Here is a 26,190-nt window from a genome sequence, read left to right as displayed (position 1 = left end):
CCAAGACTCTAAGGCAGCCCAGGTGACTCCTACCCAAGGACAGAAATGTGAACAGGCTCTCCAGACTCAGTAACTCTGAGGCAGAGGGGCTTTGGAACCAGAGAACGTTGGCCCAAATGCCATCTCTGATGCCTACCTCCTTCAGGACATTGGAGAAGTCCCATAACTCCCTCAGACTCAGCTTCACATGTAAGGGGCTGGGGCTGATGAGATGGTCTTGGAGGTCCTTTTCACACTCAAATGGAGGATGGGTCACCTTCAGAAGGAGAGCCACCGAGTGACCCATCATTTTGGCCAGAGATAGTCATCAAACCTGGTGCTCACTGAGGCTGTGATGTGCACTAGTGGGAGTGGGGAGCTCTTTCAGGAATGAGGTTAACTAGGAATATTTCTTCCATTTCTGATCAATTTAACCCCAACTCAAACAAAGTTCCAGACTTTAATTTTGAGTATCCCTATATCCTAGACACTGTGCGAAGTAATGGTACAAATATAATGAATAAAAAAAAGAGACCGAGATCGCTCCCAAGCCAGCTGAGTCTCCCATCGCACCCTCTCTTGCCTGGGGTCCTTCTCTGGACATCCAATGGATGCACTCACTATTAGAAATGGTCTGTCAGCTGCTCAGCAGAAAACTCCCCATCACCCAGGCCCCATTATCTCCATTGCATACTCTTTAATGATTAACAATCAATTACATTATCATCTTCTTAATTCCTCCTGTAAGAGAATCAGAAGATGATGCCCTATAATTAAATTAATGGTATTGAACTTGAATTTCAGTGCATGGCTGCTTGGAGGGGCCGCCTCCTCAACTCTCCTGAAGTGTGCGCCATGCTGGGGTGGGAAGTTAACGTATTTATTTTCGAGCGACAAAAGAGCCTACCCCGATGTAATTTACAGAGATTACCCCAAACAGAAATACTGCCGCATGAGCCTATTTAGAGTCACACATTTGCTATTCATTAATTTGGGGATTTGACAATTTAACATAAATTAAAATAAAAGCTTGTTTCACGGTGCATGTGTCTCATTTGTCAATGTCTCAGCATGGCCACACCAAGGCTGGCGTTTGGAAATGGCCTGAACCATCATTTGCAAAATGGAAAAGTTAGTGAAGCCAGTCAAGGCATGTCCGACTTCCCAGGCCCCCTTTCCATGGCATGTCCTAATCTGGCTCATCTGAGGCTCCAGTGGTGGAGGGCGAGGGAAGGGGAGGTGGATTAAGTTCACCAACACTCAAATCAGTGTTTGCTCAGAAAGGGTAATGGAAAATGTTAATAAGATTTACTGGTAAAGTGAAATTGGATTAAATCTTATCTATTTTAAGTCAATTTGGAAATAGACTCCCGGCTTCAAGATCGGGGCGCAGACACACCGCAACCTGGGACGGAGGAGATCTTATTACATTGTCCTCCTCCTCGAGCACACAGACCCTGGCATAGGAGGGGGAGAAGGAAGGCCCAAAGGATGAACAAAAAGAAATGTGTCGCACGCACGCACGCACGCACGCACACACGCATGCACACGCATCAAGAGTGATCTCGGATCTGCCTCGTCCGTCACACGTAGGGCGAGCCAAGACACAACACGCTGGGCTCTGAGCGAGGTGGGCGGCGGACGGGCTGCACAATGAGTTGATGCTGGTTTGGAATCTGTCTTTCAATGCACAAACAGGGACAGAGCCTGTTGATTGGATTTGAATCCAGATGGGTCTGCTGACACTCCTGATGAACCAGCTTGAAGGTGGAAGTGGGGCGTGACAGTCACGCGGGAGAATCACTGAGTCCAGGAAAAGAAGTCCGGCAGCCCTGAGCTCGGCCAGCTGGACGGTGGGGGTCGGGGCTGGGGGCACCGTCTAGGGAGGTCATTGATGGCCTCGCTGAGTCTAGGAGGGCCTCCGAAGAAGGGCTGCCAGATGAGGGAGAGCCAGAGTCTACTGGACACAAAGATCAGGTGAAGGAACGAGCCATGCTTAGCCAGGACAAATGAAAACTTCATTCAGATCCTTGCAAGGACCTTGCCTGGATAGAGAGATTCAATCACAGAATCCTAGATTTAGAGGAGTGTGTGTGCATGTGTGTGTGAGTGTGTGTGTGTGTGTGTGTGAATGTATGTGTGTGCAAGTGTATGTGTATGTGAGTGTGTGTGTGTGTGGCAGGGGAAGGGACCAAGTCCAACATTCATTTTAAAAGAAGGCAACTCCCTCCTAGAGAGCTTAAGTAATGTGTCTGAGGCAGAACTCAAACTTGGATCTTACTGTCCTCAAGCCCAATTTTTTTTTCCACTCTCCCTACTAGATCTGTATCGATCCAGAAGACAGACAGGGAGACACAATGAAGGGAAAATCCAAAGAGGCAAATTCAGGCTTGGTTTTAAATGGCTTCAACTAATGATACTGTAATAATGGCTAAAAAAAAAATATGATTGTTTCCTCTGAATACTAAAGCTTTTGGGAGATGTTGGTTGGCACGCTTACAGAGAGACGAGGCCGGGGAGAGAGAGAGAGAGACAGAAAGAGAGAGACAGAGAGAAAGACAGACAGACAGAGAGAGAGACAGAGACAGAGAGAAACAGAGACAGAAACAGAGAGAGACAGAGAGACAGAAAGAGACAGAGAGAAACAATGACAGAGACAGAGAGAGAGAGACAGACAGAGAGAGAGAGAGAGAGACAGAGACAGAGAGAAAGACAGACAGAGAGAGAGAGAGAGAGAGACAGAGACAGAGAGAGAGAAAGACAGACAGAGAGAGAGAGAGAGACAGAGAGAAACAGAGACAGAAACAGAGAGAGACAGAGAGACAGAAAGAGACAGAAACAATGACAGAGAGACAGAGAGAGACAGACAGAGAGAGAGACAGAGTCAGAGACAGAGACAGAGAGAAAGAGAGACAGAAACAGAGAGAGAAACAGGGAGAGAGACAGAAAGAGACAGAGAGAAACAATGACAGAGAGAGAGAGACAGAGGCAGAGAGACAGAGAGGGAAAGTAGCAGGAAACAAGTCAGCAAATGATGCTGGATTTTCTTCAGAACAATAAACAGGATGGTTTTTGAAGTCAGAGGATATCTTGCTTAAAACCTTGTCTCTGCTGCTCTCTGACCTTTCTGATCCTGCCCTCACAGCTAAACCCTCAGTTTCCTTCTCTGTAACAATAACAGTAATAATAAACTAACGCATACAAGTAACTCGACTTTCATGAACACACCCAATAGCAGGCACTGCTTGCAGTAATCCTGGGAATACACAGACTGACAGACAGACAGACAGACAGAATTTGGGTTCAAATGGGGGAAGATGACACACATCCCAGAGATGAAGAAGTAAGGAGGGCACAGAAGGCTCCCAGGAGGGGCAAGAGAGAAAGCCAGAGAATTGGCAGCAGAATTGGTGAGGAGAGAAGAGAAGGAATGAGCTGCCCTGTCAAGGTACTTCCTCAAAATGGATAGCCTGGAGGGAACACAGTGATCAGAGGAGAAGACACAAGGCATCTCTCAGGTTGAAATGGCTGCTGGGACATGGAAGAGAGGTCTGGTGAGTGAGAGGCTATGAAGTGCTTATAGAGTCCTTTAAATATTGGAAAATGCTGCCTAGATATTATTATTTGTTAAGCCCTCACTTTCCACTTTGGAATCAATGCCATGTATTGCTTCCAAGGCAGAAGAGTCATAAAGGCTAGGCAATGGGGGTTAAATGACTTGCCCAGGGTCACACAGCTAGGAAGCACCTTAGTGTGGATTCGAATCCAAGGCTTCTCATCTCTCAGCCTGGCTCTCAATGCAATGACCCAGCTCCTGTCCCCCAGTCACATGTTGTTGGTAGATGCTTTGTGGCCTGATTTTAAGTCCTGAGTGTGGAGTCAGAAGTTCTGAGTTCAAACCTGCTGCTTTTGAGCTCTGTGACCGTCTCTGAGCATCTGCCTCTCAGTGGTTGGATGGCAGAGATGGGGGTCACTCCGATGCCTGAAGGTCCTTTCCAGACCGAAACAAAGGACTGCAGTGGGGCCTCAACAACATTATCAAATGAGACAAATTGTGAGAAGCAGACAAGGAAGGTTAGACTGAAAACCAACAAATGATTCCGTTTCCTGTTACAAAACAAACTCTTGGGGGCAGCACTTAAAGGCCCTCACAAATGGGCTCCAGCCCTGTGACTGGGCTTTCTTGCACCCCAGCGGTGTGCTCTTCTATGCATCTCTGTCCCTCGAAGTCCGGCATGGGCTCCAGCCCGCTTCCAGTGCCCTTCTGCTTCCCTTTGTTCTATGGAGAAGGTTCGCCTGGCCTATGGGGCACTTTGTCTTCTCCAAAAGAAGGAGACCATGCATGGGACGAAGCCTCCTCCTGTGTCCTCTGACCTTAAAAGGGTACCTAGAACCCAACACGTGCTTCAGAAACACGCCCACGGATGGCCAGAGGAGGATTGGACCAGGAATCCGAGCCAGCGGTCTTCCGCTTTCAAACAGGGCATGGAGATGGGGTGTGGCTCCCCTCAGGGCTCTCTGACAGGGTTCCTGGCTGGATCATCCTCAAGCGGACATAATGCTCCTGGAGTCCGGCTCACAGACCTTCCTGGCTCGCTGGCCTCAGCTGAGGGTTCAAAATAGCATCCCGGGACATCATGAAGATCTCCCCGCTGGGCATCTGGTGGCCTCCAGGGCTCGTTGGGCTTCCTTTCTCCCTAAATGGACATGTAAGGGGAGTCTGTCCAGTCACGCCACCAATTGGCGGGGACCCAACCCTAGAAACGACCTTCACATCATTCATCGGACGATCTCCGAGATCTGCCTGAAGATGAAGGACTTACTCGATGGGTGGTTCCGTGTCACGGTGAAGCGAGGGGTCAGCTTTAAAGGCTTGTCAGTGTGAGGCTGTGGGCAGGAGAGCAGCGGCGGCTCCAGCCCGGGGTCAGAGCGACTGTGGCCCCGACGGATTTCAGATCCATTTACAGATACCAGATCCAATTTTAGAGACACCAGCCCGGTGCTGACTAGAGGGCCCGGATAATAGCAACACAGCTCTGTGCCCGGAGCCCAGCACACCGCTACGAAGGTTTTATAGGGGAAACCGCAGACCTTAATGCAGCCTCTCACACACTAAGAATGTCTCTGACAACGTCTGGCCCACAGGTCGGAGGAAACTCACGTCAATCATTTAATCGTTAACCATATAGAAAAAAAAAAAGCAAGCATTTACTACGGGATTAGCATCTCTAAGACACTATGTTAAGCACTGGGGATACAAAGACAAAACATATCAGTGACTTATTTTAAAAACCTTATATTCGACTGGAGAAATGAAACATGCATACATAAATGGATATATAGGAAGGAAGGAAGAGAGGGAGGGAGAGAGGAGGAGAAGAAGGGAGGAAGAAAGAAAGAAAGAGAAAGAAAGAAAGAAAGAAAGAAAGAAAGAAAGAAAGAAAGAAAGAAAGAAAGAAAGAAAGAAAGAAAGAAAGAAAGAAAGAGAAAGGAAGGAAGGAAGGAAGGAAGGAAGGAAGGAAGGAAGGAAGGAAGGAAGGAAGGAAGGAAGGAAGGAAGGAAGGAAGGAAGGAAGGAAGGGGAAGAGAAAGAAAGAAAGAAAGAAAGAAAGAAAGAAAGAAAGAAAGAAAGAAAGAAAGAAAGAAAGAAAGAAAGAAAGAAAGAAAGAAAGAAAGAAAGAAAGAAAGAAAGAAAGAAAGAAAGAAAGAAAGAAAGAAAGAAAGAAAGAAAGGAAGGAAGGAAGGAAGGAAGGAAGGAAGGAAGGAAGGAAGGAAGGAAGGAAGGAAGGAGGAAGGAAGGAAGGAAGGAAGGAAGGAAGGAAGGAAGGAAGGAAGGAAGGAGAAGGAAGGAAGCAAAGGGAAGGAGGGAAGGAAGGAAATATTCTTCTATTAAGTACCTACTATGTACCAGGCACTAGGTTAAGAGCTCTTTTTGTATTTGTATGTACTTTTATGTATGTATATACATAGTATATATATATATATATATATATGTTTATACATACTATACTAGTATGTAATTGCTATTCCATTTTATTTTCACAACCACCCTGTGAAGTAGGTCCTATTGTTTTCATTTTACAAATGAGTGCGTTGAATTAGGTAGAGATTAAGTGAATTGCCCAGGGTCACACAGCACAGAAGTATCTGAGGCTAGATTTGAACTCCTCCAGACCCACAATTCTATCCACTGAACCACCTATCTCTCTCAAACAAATAAATAAACCAACAATAACAACAACCATTCCAAATTATGTAACTCCAGGAGTTCTTTAGTAAAAAGACTTTGGAAGAAAAGTAAAAAAGCTGTAGATAATTCGAAAGAAGAGGGAGCTCCTGGGAGGAGGACACATTGAGGTATTGAGGAGAGGGCTGGCAGGGGTATTTGGCTTTCTCTCATAGAAGGAAAAAGCACTAAGACTGAAGCCAGAAGTAAGAATTGAATTATGGAGAACTCTGAATGCCAGGTCTGGTAATTATTTTTTTTTCTGCTGCCGTTTTCTTTTAACAGCTGCTTTCCTTTATCCAAACTCATCACAGTTGGTTTTTCATTTTTGTCTTTTCACTCTATTGTTTTCTTCCCTCCTCTGTCTATTCTTTTCTCCATATGTCCAATCAGAATGTTGGGTTGTTTTTTTTTTATATAAATCTTTTCTCATCAGTTCTTAAAAGGTCTGTGCTGTCAATATGAAGAAAGGTAACACGGAGAGGGGATGGTGAACAAATTTGGGACCCAAGAAGAATGGAGTTCAAATCCTGCCTTTTAGCTCTACTGGCTCTGGGACCTTGGGTCAGCCCTTCATCTTGCTGTTCTGTAGGCAAATCTCAGAAATTGCCAGTTGATGAAAAGGTGCTCCTGTGCACTGGTAGAGGGCTTTCCTCAGCTGAGAATTGTCCATATCAATAAAACCGTGAATCCAGCTCCTCTTCGAATAAGAAGATTAAAGAAACAGTTACAGGAAACTTCTAAGCTATATAGAAGGGAAGATATTCTGCTGTCTCCAGAGGCTAAAAATAACGCACACAGTCCAGTGTAGCTCCGTCTATAGGAAGAGATTTTCTTTTTGTCAGAATCACAAAGCAAAACAAAGAATAAAGCTTCCCTAAAATGAATTGACATGAGAAGGTCGACTATAATGCTAGCAAGTCAGAGGCATAAGTGGCTCCCAGATAGCCTCTGAAGAGCTTGGAAAGGCGGGTCACACAGACGTTATAGAATCATAGAGGAAGAAGAGACATTAGGAAGCCTTCAGCACAGCCCCTCACTGGACAGGGCAGGAAGCAGAGGCAGGGAAGTGACATTTCCACAGCTTGTTACTTACTGTAGATTTAGGAATGGAATTACTGTTTCCTGATTCCTGTTTCTGTCATATAAGGATGCAAAGAAGATGATGCGAAGAGTGAAAAGGAGATGAGAAGATTTAAAAAAGTGATTAGGATTATAAGGTCTGCAGAAGAGATGCTAACTGGACAATGCTCAAAGGTATTCCAGACTTCTTATGATTATTATGACCTTAAAAATAAAAATAAACCCTTTGATCCAGCTATAGCACTGCTGGGTTTGTACCCCAAAGGGATAATAAGGAAAAAGACATGTACGAGAATATTCATAGCTGCGCTCTTTGTGGTGACCAAAAACTGGAAAACGAGGGGATGCCCATCAATTGGGGAATGGCTGAACAAATTGTGGTATATGTTGGTGATGGAATATTATTGTGCTCAAAGGAATAATAAAGTGGAGGAGTTCCATGGAGACTGGAACAACCTCCAGGAAGTGATGCAGAGCGAGAGGAGCAGAACCAGGAGAACATTGTACACAGAGACTGATACACTGTGGTACAATTGAACGGAACGTAATGGACTTCTCCATTAGTGGCTTTACAATGTCCCTGAACAACCTGCAGCGATCTTTGAGAAAAACAAACAAACAAACAAAAAAACAACTATCCTCAAGCAGAGGACAAACTGAGGGAGTAAAAACACCAAGGAAAAGCAACTAATTGACTACAGAGGTTGAGGGGACATGATTGAGGAGAGAGCCTAAGTGAGTGCCCTAATGCAAATACCAACAACAAGGAAATGGGTTCAGAGCAAGGACACATGTGATACCCAGACGAATCGCGCGTTGGCTAGGGAAGGGGTGGGGGGGATTGGGGGGGAGGAAAAGAAAACGATCTGTTTCCAATGAACAATGTATGAAAATGACCAAATAAAATAATGTTTTAAAAACTAAAAATAAACAAACAAATAAATAAATAAATTTAGAAGGGGAAAAAATAAAAATAAACAAATATTGAACCGTGTAGCTCATGATCAATGAGGATATTAGATCTAAATTTCTTGCTCCCCCAAAAGAATCTTAGAAGCCTAGAAGATTCCATGAAATTCGCATCTCAAAACTGTGCCCATTGCCACAAAGATGAGTACGTTTGCTGCTGTCTTACTCCATGAAGGGGCTTCAACATCTGATTTGACTTGTGAAATGTACATTTGGGCCGGATTCTATATTTTATTGGGGGATGGTGATCAGCAATAAACCTGGATTCAATGTGCTTTTTTTTTTTTTCAATGTCCATTTCAATGTCCATCGCTCAAGGATGGAGCCTTGGGAGCACAATGCTTAGAACTGATGAGGACTTCTGAGGTCCTGAATCTATTCCCTTTATTTCCAAAGGAAGACCAGGGTGTTTAAGAGAGATAATAACAGTGGACAACGGTGGGATGAGATGTAAAGAGAACTACTAGATTTAGAATTCAGACTCACTGGGCTGCTTTCCAATTGTGTGATTATGGGGGAGTCACTTCATTATTGGCTCATCTATAAAATGAGGAGGTTGGATTAGGTGGTCCCTAAAATCATTTCCAGCTCTAGGATGCTGACTTTAAAGCCAGCACTCTTCCCACAACATCCTGACATCGCACAGTGATGTCTTCCCACTCACATTGTGTGTGCAATTAGGAAGTGAAAGGAAAAGAGGCACCAGCATTAATGTACCCCGACTGCCACTAAATGACTCTTGGGCAAGACAATTCACTCTACCCTCATTTTCATAATCTTTAAAAAATGAGTGTGGACTAGGTAATCTCCAGAATCCTTTAAGAGCTAACTTCAATCAATTGATCAATCCCCAGGCATTTGATTAAGTGTCTACAATCATTCTACTTCAGTCCAGTTCAAACACAGCAAAAAAAAAAAGAAAGAAAAAGAAAATTCAGCCAAATCTAGGTGTGTGCTATGCATCAAACTTGGTCCTGGGTGCTATGAAATAAGGGTGGAAAAAATGTATCACTACCTTCACACACATAATAAATTAAGATTATGTGCACATATATGTACATACACACATGTATGTGTACACATATACATATAAGTACATATGTACACACATGTAATAAAAGTTTCAGTGCAATTCAATTTAATCAAATAATAAACTTACATATTTGTTACTATGTCAGTCACTCTGCTAGGTGCTAGAGCTATGTAGAAGTTTATTTTAAAGTAGTTATCTGTCTTCCCTGTAGCTTAGAATCTAGTAGCCAAAGCCAAAGCACTGATTAAATAAATACTTACTAGGTGCCAGCTGCTATGCTAAGCATGAAGAATAAAAATATGAGCACATGGAAATAAAAGAAATATAAGCAGAAAGAAGAGTCTTTGCTCTCAAAGACCCTATACATATTCCAGTGGGAGAAAATAAATAAGGAGAAGCTTGAAGGAAGTGTGTGTGCGGTGGAGTGGAGATTATGGTACTAGTTTGTGATACCTTGCAGAAAAAGTCCTCCTAAGTGTGGAGTGAAAAATGGAGAGGAACAGAGATGTGGAGGGCCTGGAATCAATTTACATATGCAGGTTACGGAGGAACAAGTCAATCAGAGGGGAAGGCTGCCAGGGGCTAGGTACTCCCAAAGAAAGAGGTCTAAAAGTCATGGGAACTTCCTAGGCAAAGTGGGTAATAAAATATAAATAGCCAGTGTGGCTTCCTCTACCCCATTCTGTATCTATCCACCTACATATTTACTATAAAATTCTAAACATACACATATAGCCATATGTATATATACATATATATGCATGCATATGTCTATGTATCTTTTTATGGAGATATAAATCTAGAGGTAGAAAGATAGATATGGAGAGATAGATGATAGATGGATAGAAACAAAGAAAGATAGCTAGAAAGGTAGATGGATGGATAGATAGATAGATGATACATAGATGGATGGATGGATGAATGGATGGATGGATGGATAGACAGACAGGTAGATAGATAGATAGATAGATAGATAGATAGATAGATAGATAGAGGGATAGATAGATAGATGGATGGATGGGTGGATGGATGGATGGATGGATGGATGGATGGATGGATGGATGGATGAATGGATGGATGGATGGATAGACAGACAGGTAGATAGATAGATAGATAGATAGATAGATAGAGGGATAGATAGATAGATGGATAGATGAATGGATAGATAAATGATACATAGATGGATGGATGAATGGATAAATAGATGGATGGATGGATGGATGGATGTGAATAGATAGATGGATAGATAAATAGATAGAGAGATGGATAGATAGATAAATGATACATAGATGGATAGATGAATGGATAAATAGATGGATGGATGGATGGATAGATAGATGGATGGATGGATGGATGTGAATAGATAGATGGATAGATAAATAGGCAGACAGATAGAGGAATGGATGAATATATAGGTACATGATAGATAGATCGATGGATGGATGGATGTGGATAGATAGATATGGATGGATAGACAGATGTGGATAGATAGATGATAGCTAGATGAAGATGACAGATGTATGATGGAGAGATAGATGATAGACAGTGCATGCCTTATCATACCTCACAATCTAGTAGGATGACAAGATGTGTATTTGTGTGAGTAAACGAAAATGAATGTTTCTCCCTCTGTCCAAATCCATTCCTTTTTGACTGTGTGTTTTAAGGACCTGCGATGTCTGTGGTATCATGATAGATGAAGCAGATATGAAGATTAAAACAAAATGTATTCCTTGCCTTCATGTTGTTGACAATCTAGTTAAAGAATACAATGTGCTTAACAATCCTGCCCCCTTAGAATATAGAAAGCGCCTAAGGTAGTCCAACAGAAAGGTATGAGGCTTTGGGACAGAGAGGGGACATTTTCAAGCCAGGCAGCTAAAGCTTGCTTTTCAGATATCAACTGACCGCCAAACCATTTCACCTTTTGCTCAAAGTATTTTGTGTTTCAATTGGTAAATGCCAAGATAGCAATGACTATAAATAAAAAGATATAAAGCAAATACAGGCTCTCATAGAAGAAGAAATATTTCTTATATACCTAGAGCAGGGAAATCAGCTTAGCTTTTATTTTTTAGAAGGAAAAGTAATAAAAGAAAATGCATACAGGGCTGCCTCAGAAGGTTTTATTTTCCTCCAGCAAAATGCCTTATTCAGGGGGTGGGAATGAAACACACAGACATTGCAACAGATAACTACTTCCCAGCACTAGACAAAAGAACTTGGGGAACATATTTGTGTTAACGTGTATAGCTTTGCCTTCCCAAATCACAAAGCTTCCAAATGGCAAGGCACTGGCGCAGCTCTTTAGTTTAGAGACGGCAGTCCAGGATCCCTTCACTGGTGTCCCAAGAGTGGCCATGCAACCTTGGCTATAAGACCTCTGCGTTTGGGAAGAGGGGCCCCATACCCTCTTAAATCTTCTCAATAACTGGAATGGTCAGGAAGGTTTTCTCTTTGTTGAGGTTTCTCAAATTAAGTAGAAATCCATTTGTCTACCACCCATTCCTCAAACCTGGGTCTTTCCTCCTGAGTGAACATGAACAAGTGCAATCCTCCCTTCACGGATTAGCCTTCTAAATGCACCCCTGAGAGAGGAGTGGCTCTGGCTTGGTTCCACCTTCCTCTTGCATCAAACAGAGTTTAAGAGTCCTCTTGGGGGTCCACTCTGTGTTAACAGGCAATCTCTGCACATCTGAGGAGTGCTTGCTTTCCCACAAAGGCACTGCCATTTTTTCCTCATCAGTTCCTTGTCCTTGAGTCCATCTTATGCACACCTTTGTTAGAATTTATTTAAAGAATTTATAGCAACGCCTTCTGTTTTATCATAGAGATTGCTGGTCACACTCTTTCCTCCCCACTACCTTGCCATCTTTCCCTCGGAACACAGATTAAAATAGAAAGAGGAAGAAGAAAGTTCTTTTGTCTGTCAGCACACGCAACATGCCGCATCCATAGCCCCCACCTCATCAGTAACAGGGAGGAGGGGCATTTTCTCTACTCATCTTGGTGGCCAAGCTTCGTGTTAAAGGTTACTCGGCTCTCCCACTTAATTTGTGGCCTTTTTACTTTATCACTTTTGCTGCTGAGATGATGATTTCCTGGAGATGCTTGCTTCACTCTGCACTGTTTCATAGGGCATCCCCTGCTTCTTGGCATTTTTAAATTTGTTATTTCTTCTGGCACTCTCAGGTTCTCTCATGTTCATTTCACAATTGAGTTATTCTTTAATAGAGGGGTGCCCGCCCCATGGCCAATTCTTTACTACCCTATGAAGTATGGCTCTGGACATTGGGTATATGTGGGGCCCTTCTGTGCTTGGCTTCATTGGATACACTACGAGCAGGGAGGTGTCTGGGTCACACAGTTTCGATATCTGTCACATCTTTGTCAAAATTCCAAATTTTTTTCCAGAATGGTAAATCCAGTTGGCAGCTACACGGATCTTGGAAGAGTTGCAAATTCCTTTTTTTAAGAGGGCAGATGAGTTCCCCCTGTGTACATGCCGGTCTTCATGATGACTCTGACCTGTCTTTGGTGTGGAGCTTTAGAGTTGATATTCTTCTTTTTTGGTCATCAGAACATCGTTCTTGGGGGCTTTCCACTCCTCTTTCTCTTTCTAAAATGGAAGACCTCCCTTAGCTCTGAATTTTCTAAACATGGCCATCCCCAGATCTAAGTTGTGTGCCAGACTCTGCCTGGAATTTCCATACCTATGAATAGCTCCAAGCTGGGGGAGCCATTTCCTTTTAATGTTCAAGTCTTAACTATGTTGGAAACCATCTCCTCCCTGTTAGGCAGAAACATGTCCCGAAGATTACTCCCTCATATTGCTTCCTCCACATTTCGAAAAAAGAAATAATCATTAAGGCAATTCAAGAATGTATTAGTCCTTCTGTCAGTGGCAAAAACAGTCCCTGGCTGCTTATCTTGGAGGTCCTGGGAGTGAGCCGTCCCTACTAATGGAAAATCGTGTCCCTTAATGTTACTATTAAAAATACACACATATTTCTGACATGAATCATTGATGGAGGCATAGATACGATGAAGAAATCTCAGGATCACAGATTCAGATTGGGAGGAAGTTTATAAACTCCAATGTTTTACAGACGAGGAGGCCAAGGGCCAGAGAGATTCAGCGACTTGCCCAGTGAAGGGTGGCAACGAGCAGAATTAGGATTTCAACCAAAGTTTTTTTCCTCATCTCCAATGCTCTTTTGGCTTTGCTAAGAAAAGAAGCATTTAGGCCTCCCTTTTAAAAAGGAGGAGGCGTGATAATATCATACTGGATTCTCTCTGTGTATTTCTTCATTTGCTTCTGCTTTCTGAATTCTCTAAGGAAAATGAAGAATCATCTAAGATCTTCTGAAAAATCTCAAAATGGAAAGGAGTTTTAATCGATAGTCATTGCATCATTTTGATGAGTAGAGGGCATCATTTGATCAAAAACCTTCTCATGCCTCCTTGTTAGCTCACCTAGTCTGTCTTCATTACATAATTTTTCCATGAATATTCTTCTATGAGCTACCATTGGCTACTCAGGTGTCACTGTTCCTTGGAATAGCAGTATCCTGCCATCACATCTTCCTCTCCAGCTAACTGTGAGAAAACATGGCTCGCTCCATTTACTAGTCATCTTCAGATATGATCAGCATAAAGGGTGCATTTAATTGATGCACTTCTTTTGGCATCTGAGACATCTTTTTATCTATTACCTCACTTTTTTATCCTGTATAGTTAAAACCCAAGTATCACAGAGTATAGAGTTTAACTCTGTTGCTCTACTGTTTACTAGACCCCGTATAGACAGAATAAATATTTAAATGATTATGAAAACAAAAATTCTGCATTTTTTCAAGTGAGGTTACATATTTAGAATGTTTTGAAAACACTATAGATCTAAATAAATTTTATTTCTTACTGCTACTATTATTACCAACCAATCAAGCAACCAACAGGCATTTATTAAGCACTTACTGATTTGCAGGCCCTGTTCTAACCACTGAGGATAAAAAGGAAAAAAGAAAAAAAGGCCCTTTCCTTAAGAAACTTATATTCTATTGAGGGAGATAACATAGATAGAGATATAGATGTAAATTTATAAAGAGAGAGTCATCAGCCCCCCTATTTCTGTGGATACATTGGCATGTACATATACAAATACACATCTTTACTCTTAGATGTAGATATAATTCATGCATGAATATGTATATAGATATGAGTACATATGTTCATGTATATGTGCATATCAATCCATCCATCCATCATCTCTCTATCTAGCAATTCTTCTAAGCATCTATCCATCCATCCCTCTATGCATCTATCTATTTACCTATCTTCTCTCTGTTTCTCTCTCTCATCTATAATCTACCTACCTGTTAGGATACTATCTATCTATCTATCTATCTATCTATCTATCTATCTATCTATCTATCTATCTGTCCATCTGTCCATCCATCTATCTATCCATCCATCTATCTATCCATCTATCTATCCATCTCTCTCTCTCTCTCTATCTCTTTGTCTGTCTATCCATCTATCTATCTATCTATCCATCTGTCCATCCATCTGTCTATCTATCCATCCATCCATCTATCCATCTATCTCTCTCTATCTATCCATCTGTCTGTCTATCCATCCATCCATTCATCCATCCATCCATCCATCTCTCTCTATCTGTCTGTCTGTCTGTCTGTCTGTCTATCCTTCCATCTATCTGTCTTTCTGTCTGTCATCTCTAGAGACAGAGGCAGTTCTCTCTCCATACAAATCTCCCTCCCTACACATATGCATGTATGCAGAGCGCAGACACTCTACACTATCATTATATATTATGACTTCATTTTAATGCAGCTTGGCTTTCACTTAAGGGCCAAATGTGTTCTGGCTTCTAAGTTAAGCCTTTGGGATATAAGAAATAAAACAACAACAAAAGAAGCCCAAACCAGCTCCTGCCTTTAAAGTGCTCACATCTTGTTAGAGGAAGGCATTTATGCATACATGTGCCACTAAATGCATGCGTGTGTGTAAAGCATGACAAATAAGTGTGTAACCCACATGTCTGATGCACGGGATAATAAACGCCACATACCACACATAGGCGGCAGGCTGGGGCCTTGCTGCTGCTGCAGTGGCTTTGCTGCTCTGAATCCCCCCAGGACCCCCGTCCTGGCTGCCAGGCGGAGCCCCATCTCTGCGGCTGGTCCCTAGAGAGGCCGGGTGCCCATTGGCGAGCCCTCCCTCCGGCACAGCTCCCCATGGTCGCTCTCATTCAATCTGGGCCCTGAACTCTCAGATCTTTGCTTTCCACGCTGGCTTCAGGCCATCCCTGTTTTCTGCCATCTCTGCACAACACGATCACTGAGACTGTCAAGGTGAGGGGAAGGACCCGGGAAGAGGCTCCGCCGTGATGATGGTCCCTGTCTCCCTGGGGCTTCAGTCACAGGTTTCAGAACAATTGCATTAGGTGTCACTAATTAGGATATTCTAGTCCATATATTTGGAGTTAGTTTTATTCCAGAATATAAAATAATCATTTACATAAATGAATATGTATTGGATGCAAAACAATATGTAAATAGATGCCCCAGCATTGCTGGAAAACTTCTACTCGCCTTGCTTCAGCATCCACCTTCCATAGCTCCTTCTGTTTGGAACACATCTGGGAGACCTCCCTGGTCTACACTAGCCAGCGCTGGGCCTGCAGGTCCATTTTCTGCTGCCGTTTGCAACAGAAACATGGCTCGTGACTGTCTTCAGGAGAGCTGGATTTCCCCTTCATCCCAGGGAGCCCAGGCACGGCAGCCCGGGGCAGCCATGGAGGGGAGATCCCTCATAGTCCTCGAGTCCAACCCCTTTCAGTTACCGGAAAGGAATAGCCCGGAAGTTGAGGGCCTTCTCCAGGGCTCTCAGGCAGTCATCACAGGAGCTGGTTTCCTTCTCCTCCCACTCTGCCATGAACCTCCCATTGCCTTTCGTTACAGAGGACAATAGTTCTGGGTTTGGAAGAGGGAGCCGAAGTCATCTCTACCAGCTTCCTGGAGGAGCTGATGGAGGCCGAGGAAGCAAAGGGATCCCCCTAAATAGGACTAGAACCCAGACCCTCCCCACTGGGAGGTGACGTCCTTTAGAGCAGGCCGTTCTGCCTCCAGGGATAGACAGCAGCAAAGTTGTGACGGAGCCCCCATTCTAAGAGTGCCATCCCATCGTTTTCACAGCCAACCAGGCCCTCTGATCATCCCTCACAGACTTGCCAGAGGACAGACTCTGTCCTCAGCTTCATGGTGATGCCTCAGGGCTATTTTTGGTTGGGAGAGGCAGGAGAAGGTCCTGGGCAAACTATGGCTTGGGATAGGAGGGGTTCACACAACAGCCTCCTCCAAGCGGCAGAAGGTTCCTTCTGAGGACAAGATCCTGGCATGCTCTGCCATGCTGGACTACCGGTGGTGGGTGGTAGGTGGTAGGAGCAACCTGGATCTGGGATCAGAAGATCTGGGTCAGGAACTCTGCTCTGCCCTCTACTCCCACCCGTGTGGCCTCCAAGAAGTCAATGAAAGTTTCACATCCATTAATATGTGATCCGATGATCCCAAGGCCTGTCTTTATTTATTGATTATTATTTAATAACCCTTACCTTCTGACTTGGAGTCAATACTTTATTGGCTCCAAGGCAGAAGAGTGGTAAGGGCTAGGCAATGGGGGTCAAGTGACTTGCCCAGGGTCACACAGCTGGGAAGTGTCTGAGGCCAGATTTGAACCCAGGACCTCCGGTCTCTAGGCCTGACTCTCATTCCACTGAGCTACCCAGCTGCTCCCCCCCCCCCAAAGCCTGTCTTTAGATTCAACATAAGGAAGCACTTCCTGACAGTTGGAAGAAATAAAATGAGTCGCGTTGGGACATAGTGGGATACTATTGCTAGAGCTCTTTAAGAGGAGGCTAGATAACAGCTCTTGGGGGATGCTCTCATATCCCAGGAATCTAGAGCCGTGTCCAAACTGAGGTCCCTTTTTCATCTTTGATTCTATTTTTATAATTCTTTGCAAATCAGTCAATTTAGACAACTAATAGGCTGAACTTATGTTAAACGAGAAATAGATAAATTAGTCATTTCATTAAACTGGAAATTTATTTAACTGAATTCATTATAAAACCTCTTCTAGTTAATCTTTATACCCATAATTCATGCTTATTTTTTCATACTGATTTTAAAAATAAAGATTCTTAGATGTCATGGCCCACCTCTTCCATTAGGGTGATGAGGGTGAAGCTCAAAGGGGTAAAACAATTTGCTGAATGTCAAACAGGAAGGATGCAAGATAGCTGAGATTCAAGCCAACGTTGTCGTTTCGTGAGCCTGTATCCTGTTCCAAGCAAGGGCTCATTCCTTTCAGTTAGGCTGGGATCAGTGACTTTCAGGGACAACTTCCCAATTGGCCTCTTCTCTACCAGTTGAGCCAGGCAGGGTTCTCTTAATCATTCCGATTCCCAATCAAACTGGACCCTAGATCCACCTCTAATTGCGTATCAGCGGTAGCCCGCTTTGTCTTTTTAAGGGTTGAAACAGTTTTGTTTTGTTTTGTTTTTCTCCGCAGCAGTGTGGAGTCACACAATGTCTATGCCAGAGCCAGGTAGCACAGGGAGTTCTTGATAAATATTAATTGCAATGAAGGAACATTGTGTAGTAATGCCTAAGGCCAAAGCATCCCGAACACGCTAGAGCTCCACTGATCAAAGCAACGCTAAGCAGGGTCAGATCTTCTTGGGATTTACATGGCAGGCTATGTGGGGACGCTGGATGCTGCCCTTTTGATAGATAAGGACGTGTCTGGCCTCCTTTGATCAAGTCTGGGGGTCAGCTTAGAAGAGTTAGATTGATAGTATTTGAGTGTATCCAGTAATGAAGATGGTGAAGTACTTAAAAGCCATGTCATAAGGCAATGACTGGAGGGAACCAAAGATCTTTACCGTGGACAGGAGAAGACAAGAGTCTTGTTTTCAAATGTCTGGAGAGCTGTCCAGAGGAAAGAGGAGGATGAGGATGAGGCATTACAAGCACTTTATGAATATTAACCTATTTCAGCCTCACAGCTACTTCAGGAGGCAGATACTATGTTTGTCCCTAGTTTATACATGAGGAGTCCAAGGCAGACAGTAGGCAAGTTGTCCAGGGCGCCAGAGCTTGTAAATGTCTAAGGCCATATTTAAAATGAGGTCTTGATTCTAAGGGCAGGATGCTACCCATTCCTCCATCTAGAATAGGATTACTCTACATAAATCAATCAACAAACATTATTAGCCCCCTGTTATCTCCCCAGCATAGCTATCACCCCCACATAAGTCCCTGAATAGAACAAACCCATAATTTAATGGGGGAGACCACATGCAACAGCCAGAGATATGGGTGTTTGTGTGTGTAATTAATATAAGAAGGAAGGCATTCATCTGAAGAAGAATTGGGGAAAGGGAGGCATCTATTCCCCACTTGGGAGAATGCAGTAGGTGGAGTTGATGTGGGGAACCGTTCTGGGAACAGGGGACAGCCAGAGAAAATGCTCGTAACTGAGAGAAGGAGCGTCTTGCTCTTGGGACAGCAGGGAGGCCAATGTCACTGAATCAAAGAAAACAAGGCAGAGGGCAGGTTTAAGAGGCCTGGAAAGGTGAGTCGGGGGAGGGTCAGGAAGGGAATGGAATGCCAATCAGAGGATTTTGTATTTGATCCAGATTCTATGGAGCGTGTCTGTGTCTGTGTGTGGAGGGGAATGACCTGTGCTTTGAGAAAGTTATCCTGGCAGCTAAATGGAAGATAGATCGGGGTGTCACCAGCAGGCTAGTTCAGTGATGCAGGCATGAGGTGATGAGGATGACTAGTGTCAAAGGAGAGGAGGATGAAGATGAAATCAACTGGCCTTGGCAGCCGATTGCATATGGAGGTGAGACAGAGAGGAGTCCAGGACCACAGGAGGGTGGGAGTCTGAGGGCTAGAAGGAGAGCATCACCCTTTGTAGTGATGGTCTTTTCAGGGGAGGATAATGAGTTCTGTTTTGCACAAGCCTGATTTAAGCTGTCTCCTGGATATCTACTTTGAGATATCTTCAGGATCCTTGCAAATACGAGACTGGGGTGAACAGAGAGGAAGATTTGTAGACAGGAGGATTGTTCAGCAAATAGCAATTAAGGCCATGGAGCTGATGAGAACAGCACGTGAAATCGTAGCTAGAGGGTCCAGGAGAGAACCAGGGAGAAAAAAAACACCCAGCCAAGGAGACTGGAGAGGAGCGGCCAGAAAGGGAGGAGCAGCGCTAGGAGAGAGGGGCATCTGGGAAACCTGGAGAGAAAAAGGGGGCAGTGGGAGGAGGGTGCTCCATAATGTCAACACCGCAGGGAGGTGGAGGAGCATGAAGGCTGGAAGAAGTCCTGGATTTAGCAATTGAGGGATCTTTGACAACTTGAAAGAGAGCAGTTTTCATGGAAATGATAAGGTCCAAGGCCAGATGGTAAGGGGTCAGGGGTTAGTTAGAGCACAGAAAGTAGAGGCATCTCTTGTAGAGAGTGGACTGTCCTTGTTCAGTGGCTTAATCATGTCCGTCTCCTTGTGACCCCATTTGGGGTTTTCTTGGAAAAGATACTAAAGTAGTTGGCCACTTCCTTCTCTAGTGGATTAAGATAAACAGAGGTTAAATGACTCGTCTAGGATTCTATAGCTGGAGAGTGTCTGAGACTGGATTTGAACTCCGGTCTTCCTGATCCCTGGCTCAGCACTCTACGAGTCACCTATCCCCCTACAAGGCAACAGGTCAATTGGCTTAATGAGAGGATGAACTGTCTAACATTTAAAACCATTAATAGAGTTGGCTGTCTTGTGATAGGACTCTCCATTGGAGAAAGCTTTCCATTATCAGTTATGAAATGCCGTAGAAATGCCTTAATGAAGTTGGTAAAGCAAAGGAGGGCCTCTGAGCTTCCTTCTTCTCGAAGATCTGTGGTACAGCAATCTCCAGGCCTTTGGAAGCTCATTAAAGATTTTATTTTTCAAGAATGGATTCAGATTCTAGTTCATCGCACATTATTGGTAATCTGTAGTCAATCCATAAAGTGTCAGCAAGACGACAGAACTAGAGATGCAGCGTTTCAGGATCAGAAGGCACCTAACAAGCTCCCACGTCAACTCAGACCCAACAAGAGAACCGCTCCCCCCTGCCCCCAGGATCTAGAAGGCTCCAGGGAGGAGGATCCAGCTGCTTTCCAGACTTGAAGCTCCCTCTGCCTGTTGGGCCATTCTTGTTCTCAGCTCCCTGTTTCAGGGCTAAGTCGATCTCTTTGTAACTTCTTCCTGTTATGTTAAATTCTGCGTTCTGGGTCTGGACAGAACATGGCTTCTCTCTCTTCCCCACTGCAGAGCTTCCTTACCTGAAAGCATCTCGGTATCTCCTTCCCTCCTCAGTCTTCTGTTTCCCAGGACAGACTTCTATAAGGATGTGCTTTCTACAAGTAAAGCTATTCCCAAATAGAGTGGAGGAGTGGGTTGTCCTTGGGAGCTTCCCTTCAATCCGAGGCTGGGAGAAATGGGGGAGGCCTCAATTTGGGGCCTCGAAGTGGCCGCTAATGCCATTGCTCCCCCTGACGTTTTCTGCTCTAGCACGTCTAGCACATCGCTGAAGGCATTCATCTTTTTCTTTCCTTCTTCCCCCAGCCAGCATCTACTTCCTGTGAACTTCTAATAGTTCTCTGTGGCGCCAGGGTACAACAAGGGGAGAACTGGGCATGTCGGGCACTCTAGGACAAATCGACTCATCGAACACCCCCAAAGCTTGCCATTCTCACAGGGGCCTTGTGTGAGGGCTTGAAGCATCCTTTGAGGGCATCACGTTAGCCCAAGCCCTTCATTTTACAGGGAAGGAGGTGAGGTCCAGCCTTTGCTTACTCTTGACCTTACTTTACACTTCTTTGGCACATTTACATATATACGTTTTTCTCTTCTAATTGAATGTAAGCTCGGTGACAGCAGCTCATCTTTTTTTTTTTTTAATTGCCTCGGTTTAGTGAAAAGAGGATTAATGATTTAAAAAGGTCCCTCAGGGAGTCAAGGCTCAGCTTTGAACCCAGGTTATTGGACTCCAAATTCAGTGCCCTTTTCACCAAGTGACGCTGGCATTCTCCTATGCAATTAAAAACGACATTGTGGAATAGGAAATTCTCAGGTTTTCCCAGATATCAGAGGAATTTTAGACTCCATTAGAAAGGAATCTCAGAATTAATATAATCCCGTCCTCTCATCTCTATGGCTTTGACAGTACAGGCAACTGAGGCTCAGGCTGGCTAGGTGACTTCTCCAAAGTCACATGGCTAGCAAAGAACAGAGCCATGCCTTGGGCACTGTCCTCTGACTCCTCACACAGTCCCTTTGACTGCCAAGTGCCCCAAGAGGGTGTCCCTTCTGTAGCGCCCCAGCGAGCTCCTCCGATGAAACTGGTCCTGGGACGTTTTTAGGAGGCTTTAAATCCTCCTGAACTTGGAAGGAGCAAAGTCGCAAGGAGGCGAACGATCCTCTTTCCCCTACGGATAGTCTGGAATAAATTGAGCTAAATATCACAAATGAGGCAGAATTCAGACCTGGGACTCTTTTGAGAGGAAGACTGGAAGGAGAACCCCAAGTGCTGCAGGAAAAAATATGAATTCAGGAATAGAATTTTTTTTTCTTGTCAGTACAAAAATGGATTCCTTCTGGGGCTTGGGGGGAACGATCGGGGGCTCCGTCTTCTGTGCGCCCTTACGCGAGCCTTAAAATGGAACATTTCATCCAATCTGACCTTGCCCGATGTTTTTCACATGACAAAAGTTGGCCGGCATCACGGATGACAAACATGACCAGGCAGACGACTCGTGTTCACGGAGGCGCCCTGTCCACGCGCTGCCTTAGACACATGATTAGGCTTTGACACAGCGGCCCCCGAGTGAAAGGAGACTCTTGAGGCCAGGCAGTGGGGTGAAGCTTGGATCTCCACTGGGTGGCCCTGACCAGGGGCTAAAGGACCCCTGGACACTGGGCCAGCCAACCTCCAGGGCAGACGAGCTATCCCCTAAGAGCCTTCCAAGGGAATGCTCAGAAGTTCTGCTTCTGGGCTTGGAAATCCGAGGACTGGGGAGCGTCTCTTGTTTTTAGAAGGAGGAAACAGAGTCCCGTGTATTCCTGCCACAGTCCTGAGAGTCCAGATGGCAACAGAGTGCGGGGCCTGGCCAACATCTGAGTGCAAATTCAGCATCAGACACGTGCCAGCTGGGTGACTCTGGGCAAGTCATTTCACTCTTATCTGCCTCCGTATAGGCTCACTGGTGACATGAGGGTCCTAATAGCATGACCTGCCGGAGTCCTGCCGAGGACTAAATGAGGGGCTGCAGGGGAGGAGCTTGTCAAAATCAGAGATTTACACAGAAATGGAGAGCTGTGGGAAGCAGAGGTGACAGACAGACAGACAGATGGATAGACAGATAGATGGACAGACAGACGGGTGACTACACTATTAATAGTGTCTGCGATTTCACACTGGGTCATGGTGCTCCACGCCACATTTTAAAGGTTTGCCAACTCTTAACACTGAGCTCATTTTTTGATTGATACCTTCTGACGTTGTTCCTGCCCTCATGTCTGCCAGTTCTCTGCCTGCCTGCCTGTCTGTCTGCCTCTCCATCTGTCTCTCTGCCTCTTTGTGCCTCTCTGTGTCTCTCAGTCTGTCTCTCTGCTTCCTTGTGTCTCTGTGTCTCTCTGCTTCTTTGTCTCTGTCTGTCTCTGTCTGTCTCTCTGTGTCTCTCAGTCTGTCTCTCTGCTTCTTTGTCTCTGTCTGTCTCTCTGTGTCTCTCAGTCTGTCTCTCTGCTTCTTTATGTCTCTGTCTCTCTGTGTCTCTCAGTTTGTCTCTCTGCCTCCTTGTGTCTCTGTGTCTCTCTGTGTCTCTCAGTCTGTCTCTCTGCTTCCTTGTGTCTCTGTGTCTCTCTGCTTCTTTGTCTCTGTCTGTCTCTGTCTGTCTCTCTGTGTCTCTCAGTCTGTCTCTCGGCTTCTTTGTCTCTGTCTGTCTCTCTGTGTCTCTCAGTCTGTCTCTCTGCTTCTTTATGTCTCTGTCTCTCTGTGTCTCTCAGTCTGTCTCTCTGCCTCTCTGCCTCTCTGTGTCTCTCAGTCTGTCTCTCTGCTTCTTTGTCTCTGTCTGTCTCTCTGTGTCTCTGTGTCCTGGAGAGGCCTCGGTCTGGCTGGCTCCTCAGGACAGGAGGCCGTCCTCCGGCCTGAAAAGGGCCTCGGAGGAGGGCTGCGGATGGACGATCTAGTTTGGGAACCAGTATTGGCTCTTCTGTGGATTGATCGCATCTGCGTGTCTGTAATTCCCTAATTCAGCTTCCCGGCGGGGGCTGCAGAATGGGCAGAAGCCCATCCAAACAGGACTAAAAGGCGAAGCCGGAAGCCAGCCCGGAGCACAAGGGTCAGAGAGGCCTGGAGACCTGCGGGATGGGCCTCCCCGGCCTCACCACGCTGGGACCAGCCCTCTCCCAGGAGCCTGGGGGGGGGGGGGGAAGGGTCATTCCCGATGGCCCGGGGCCTGCTCTCCCCTCTGTCTGCCCACTGGCGCTGGGCTGAGGGGAGAAGGCTCTGCGCGCCTTGCAGTCTGCCTTAGGGCGGGCACCTGGGTTAGGGCTGTTCTGGCCTGCCTTCCCCGAGGCCCAGAAGCAGCGCTCTGCCCATGGAGCGCTTCCATGAGGCGAGCCACTCCTGGATGTCTGGTACCTGATGTGGGCACGTGGGGAGGAGGAGGGGGGGATAAAGAGAAGCTGAGCCTGGCGGGGCTTGGCCCCCTCACCAGGCGGGGCGCAGGAGCCGCCTCTGAGGTTCCCTCTGTCGGCCACCCCAGCGGCTTTCTCTATCTTCTTCCCCTCCGCCTCCTGGACTCTGCCGTCGTTTCCCCCTCGGACCCTCGACGGAGAGGACGCCCAGCAGGCCCCTCGGTCAGCCTGCGCACCGCCGCCCACCTTGGTCCGGGCAGGGCATCTCTGTGCCGGCTCTCAGTGCATTCTGGGAAGCCCTTGGGGTCTCGGAGACCCTTTGAGGGGGTCTAAAGAATCGCCAACTATGACCAGCCACCCCGACGCTTCGGGAAGGTTCTCCCTAATTCTGGGGAGGCGGAGCCCAAAGACGGAGAGCCCCACGTAGAGCATTATGGCCAGAAAAGGCCTGGCCAGAGTCCCGGAATCTGTGCCCATGCATCGGGGAGGTGGCCGACCTCATTTATCAAAGCACCGGACCGGAAGGCCAGGAGGAGGCACTGCGGGGCGGGACTGCTCTGGGGTGAAAAGACGCCTTTTCCCAAAGCCTCCACTTCCATTGGGGCGATAGGGAAGCCCCCACGCCCAAGAAGGGTACGGCGTCTGCAGCCTCTCAGAGACAACGGGGTGCCCGGCCTTAGAGCGCATGCGCAGGAAGCCAGCACGTGCCCCGCCAGCTGCTGTCCGCCTGATTTATGGGGGGCCGCCTAGGCTGGTGAATGCTACAGTACCGCAGAGGACCAGAATGCCCCGCCTGCGCTCCCAGCAGCCTCCTTTAGGCTGCATCCAATACTTCAGACAGGTTTCCCTCAGCTGCTTCCTCTCTCAGTGGCTTTGGGATGAAGGGTGATGGGGCGGAGGGGCGGGACTTACAGGGGAGGGGCAGGGGGCGGGACTTACAGTTCACCACGATCTTCACTTTCTTCACATCCGGGAAGGACACGTCGTTCTGCGCCCCGCACTCGTACTCCCCGGCCTGGTCCCTGGTGATGCCGTAGATGTCCAGGTACTGGCCGCTTTCGAACGGTTTGGCTGTGAGGGGAGGGAGACAGAACACAAGCATTACAGTGTTTCAGGGTCATCCTTCGAGGGAGAATCAGGCCAGAAAAGCACATTTGGTGACTTTTCTAAGATATTGTTTACAGACATTTCAAAGGGACCCGAGCGAGGCGCTCCTCTCCCCGTGGTTCCAAGACCGTCGGGGCGCCGCTCCCGATACTGCGGCGCGGGGCTCCTCCCCCTTTACCTTGGCACCCCCAGCGGAGCGGGGCAGCCCCGAGCCGAAATGAATTGGGGCCTTCCTGCTCGGGGAAAACTCGCTGTCCGTCGGGTTCCAGGCCGAGAACCCAGAGATGATCAACGTTATGGTGCTCCAGAGCAAAGAGGAATCTCGGGTCACAGGCTAGAAGGAGCTCGAGGGTAAGAGCCATTCAGACCGGGAATGGGGTGCGCGAGCGCACACACACACACCCAGAGCAGCCTTGGAGTCAGTATAACCGCGTAGTATACTAGCTAACATATAGACCACTCTAGGGTGTGTGAGAGACGCGTGTGCGTGTGCGTGTGAGTGTGAGTGTGAGTGTGCGTGTGCGTGTGCGTGTGTGCTCTCCGTGGATCAGCCCTTGTGGTAGTTATGGAGCATCACCATCTTACAGAGGAGGGAGGAGCCTGAGAGCCAGAGAGATCAGGCCCCTAGAAGCAAGCACTTCTTCGCCCCCCTCTCGTGCTCCAGGCACCAAGGCCCCTGGGAAGGGGGCTGAGCCCCTCCCTAGGCACTGACGGCTGTGGCCCGGCCACCTTCCCCAGCTTCTCGGGGCTCCGGGCTCCTCTCCGGTAAAACAAGGGCTTCTAGCAGAGGATCTCCAAGATCCCCTCCAGCGGAGGGTGGGTGAGGAGGTGGGAGCTCCTGCTCCCTGGAGGCCTGGAAGCTGAGGCCAATCACCGCTCCGCCACTGTTCTGGGGATTGTTTTCCAGTATGACTGGAGGAGCCCAGAAGCACGTTCTCTTCTAACGCTGAGACGCCTTCACTCCACAGTAGGGCATCAGGCCAGCCAAGCGACATTTCTCCCGGCTTGAAATGCTCCAGGCCAAGATGGGAA

General features: G+C 46.3%; 1 protein-coding gene across 1 annotated transcript in view; it reads right to left on the bottom strand.

The window, feature by feature from the left end:
• Positions 1-26,190, bottom strand: part of NEGR1 (neuronal growth regulator 1) — a 960,162-nt gene that overhangs the window by 310,505 nt on the left and 623,467 nt on the right. The window contains exon 4 of the mRNA XM_001364379.4: positions 24,991-25,122. Within this exon, the coding sequence (XP_001364416.1) occupies positions 24,991-25,122 (132 nt within the window). The remainder of the gene's footprint in view (positions 1-24,990; positions 25,123-26,190) is intronic.

Source organism: Monodelphis domestica, chromosome 2 (genome assembly GCF_027887165.1).
Source record: "Monodelphis domestica isolate mMonDom1 chromosome 2, mMonDom1.pri, whole genome shotgun sequence".
NCBI lineage: Eukaryota > Metazoa > Chordata > Mammalia > Didelphimorphia > Didelphidae > Monodelphis > Monodelphis domestica.
The sequence above is the reverse complement of the archived record's forward strand: the minus strand, read 5'-3'. Positions and strand labels throughout refer to the sequence as shown.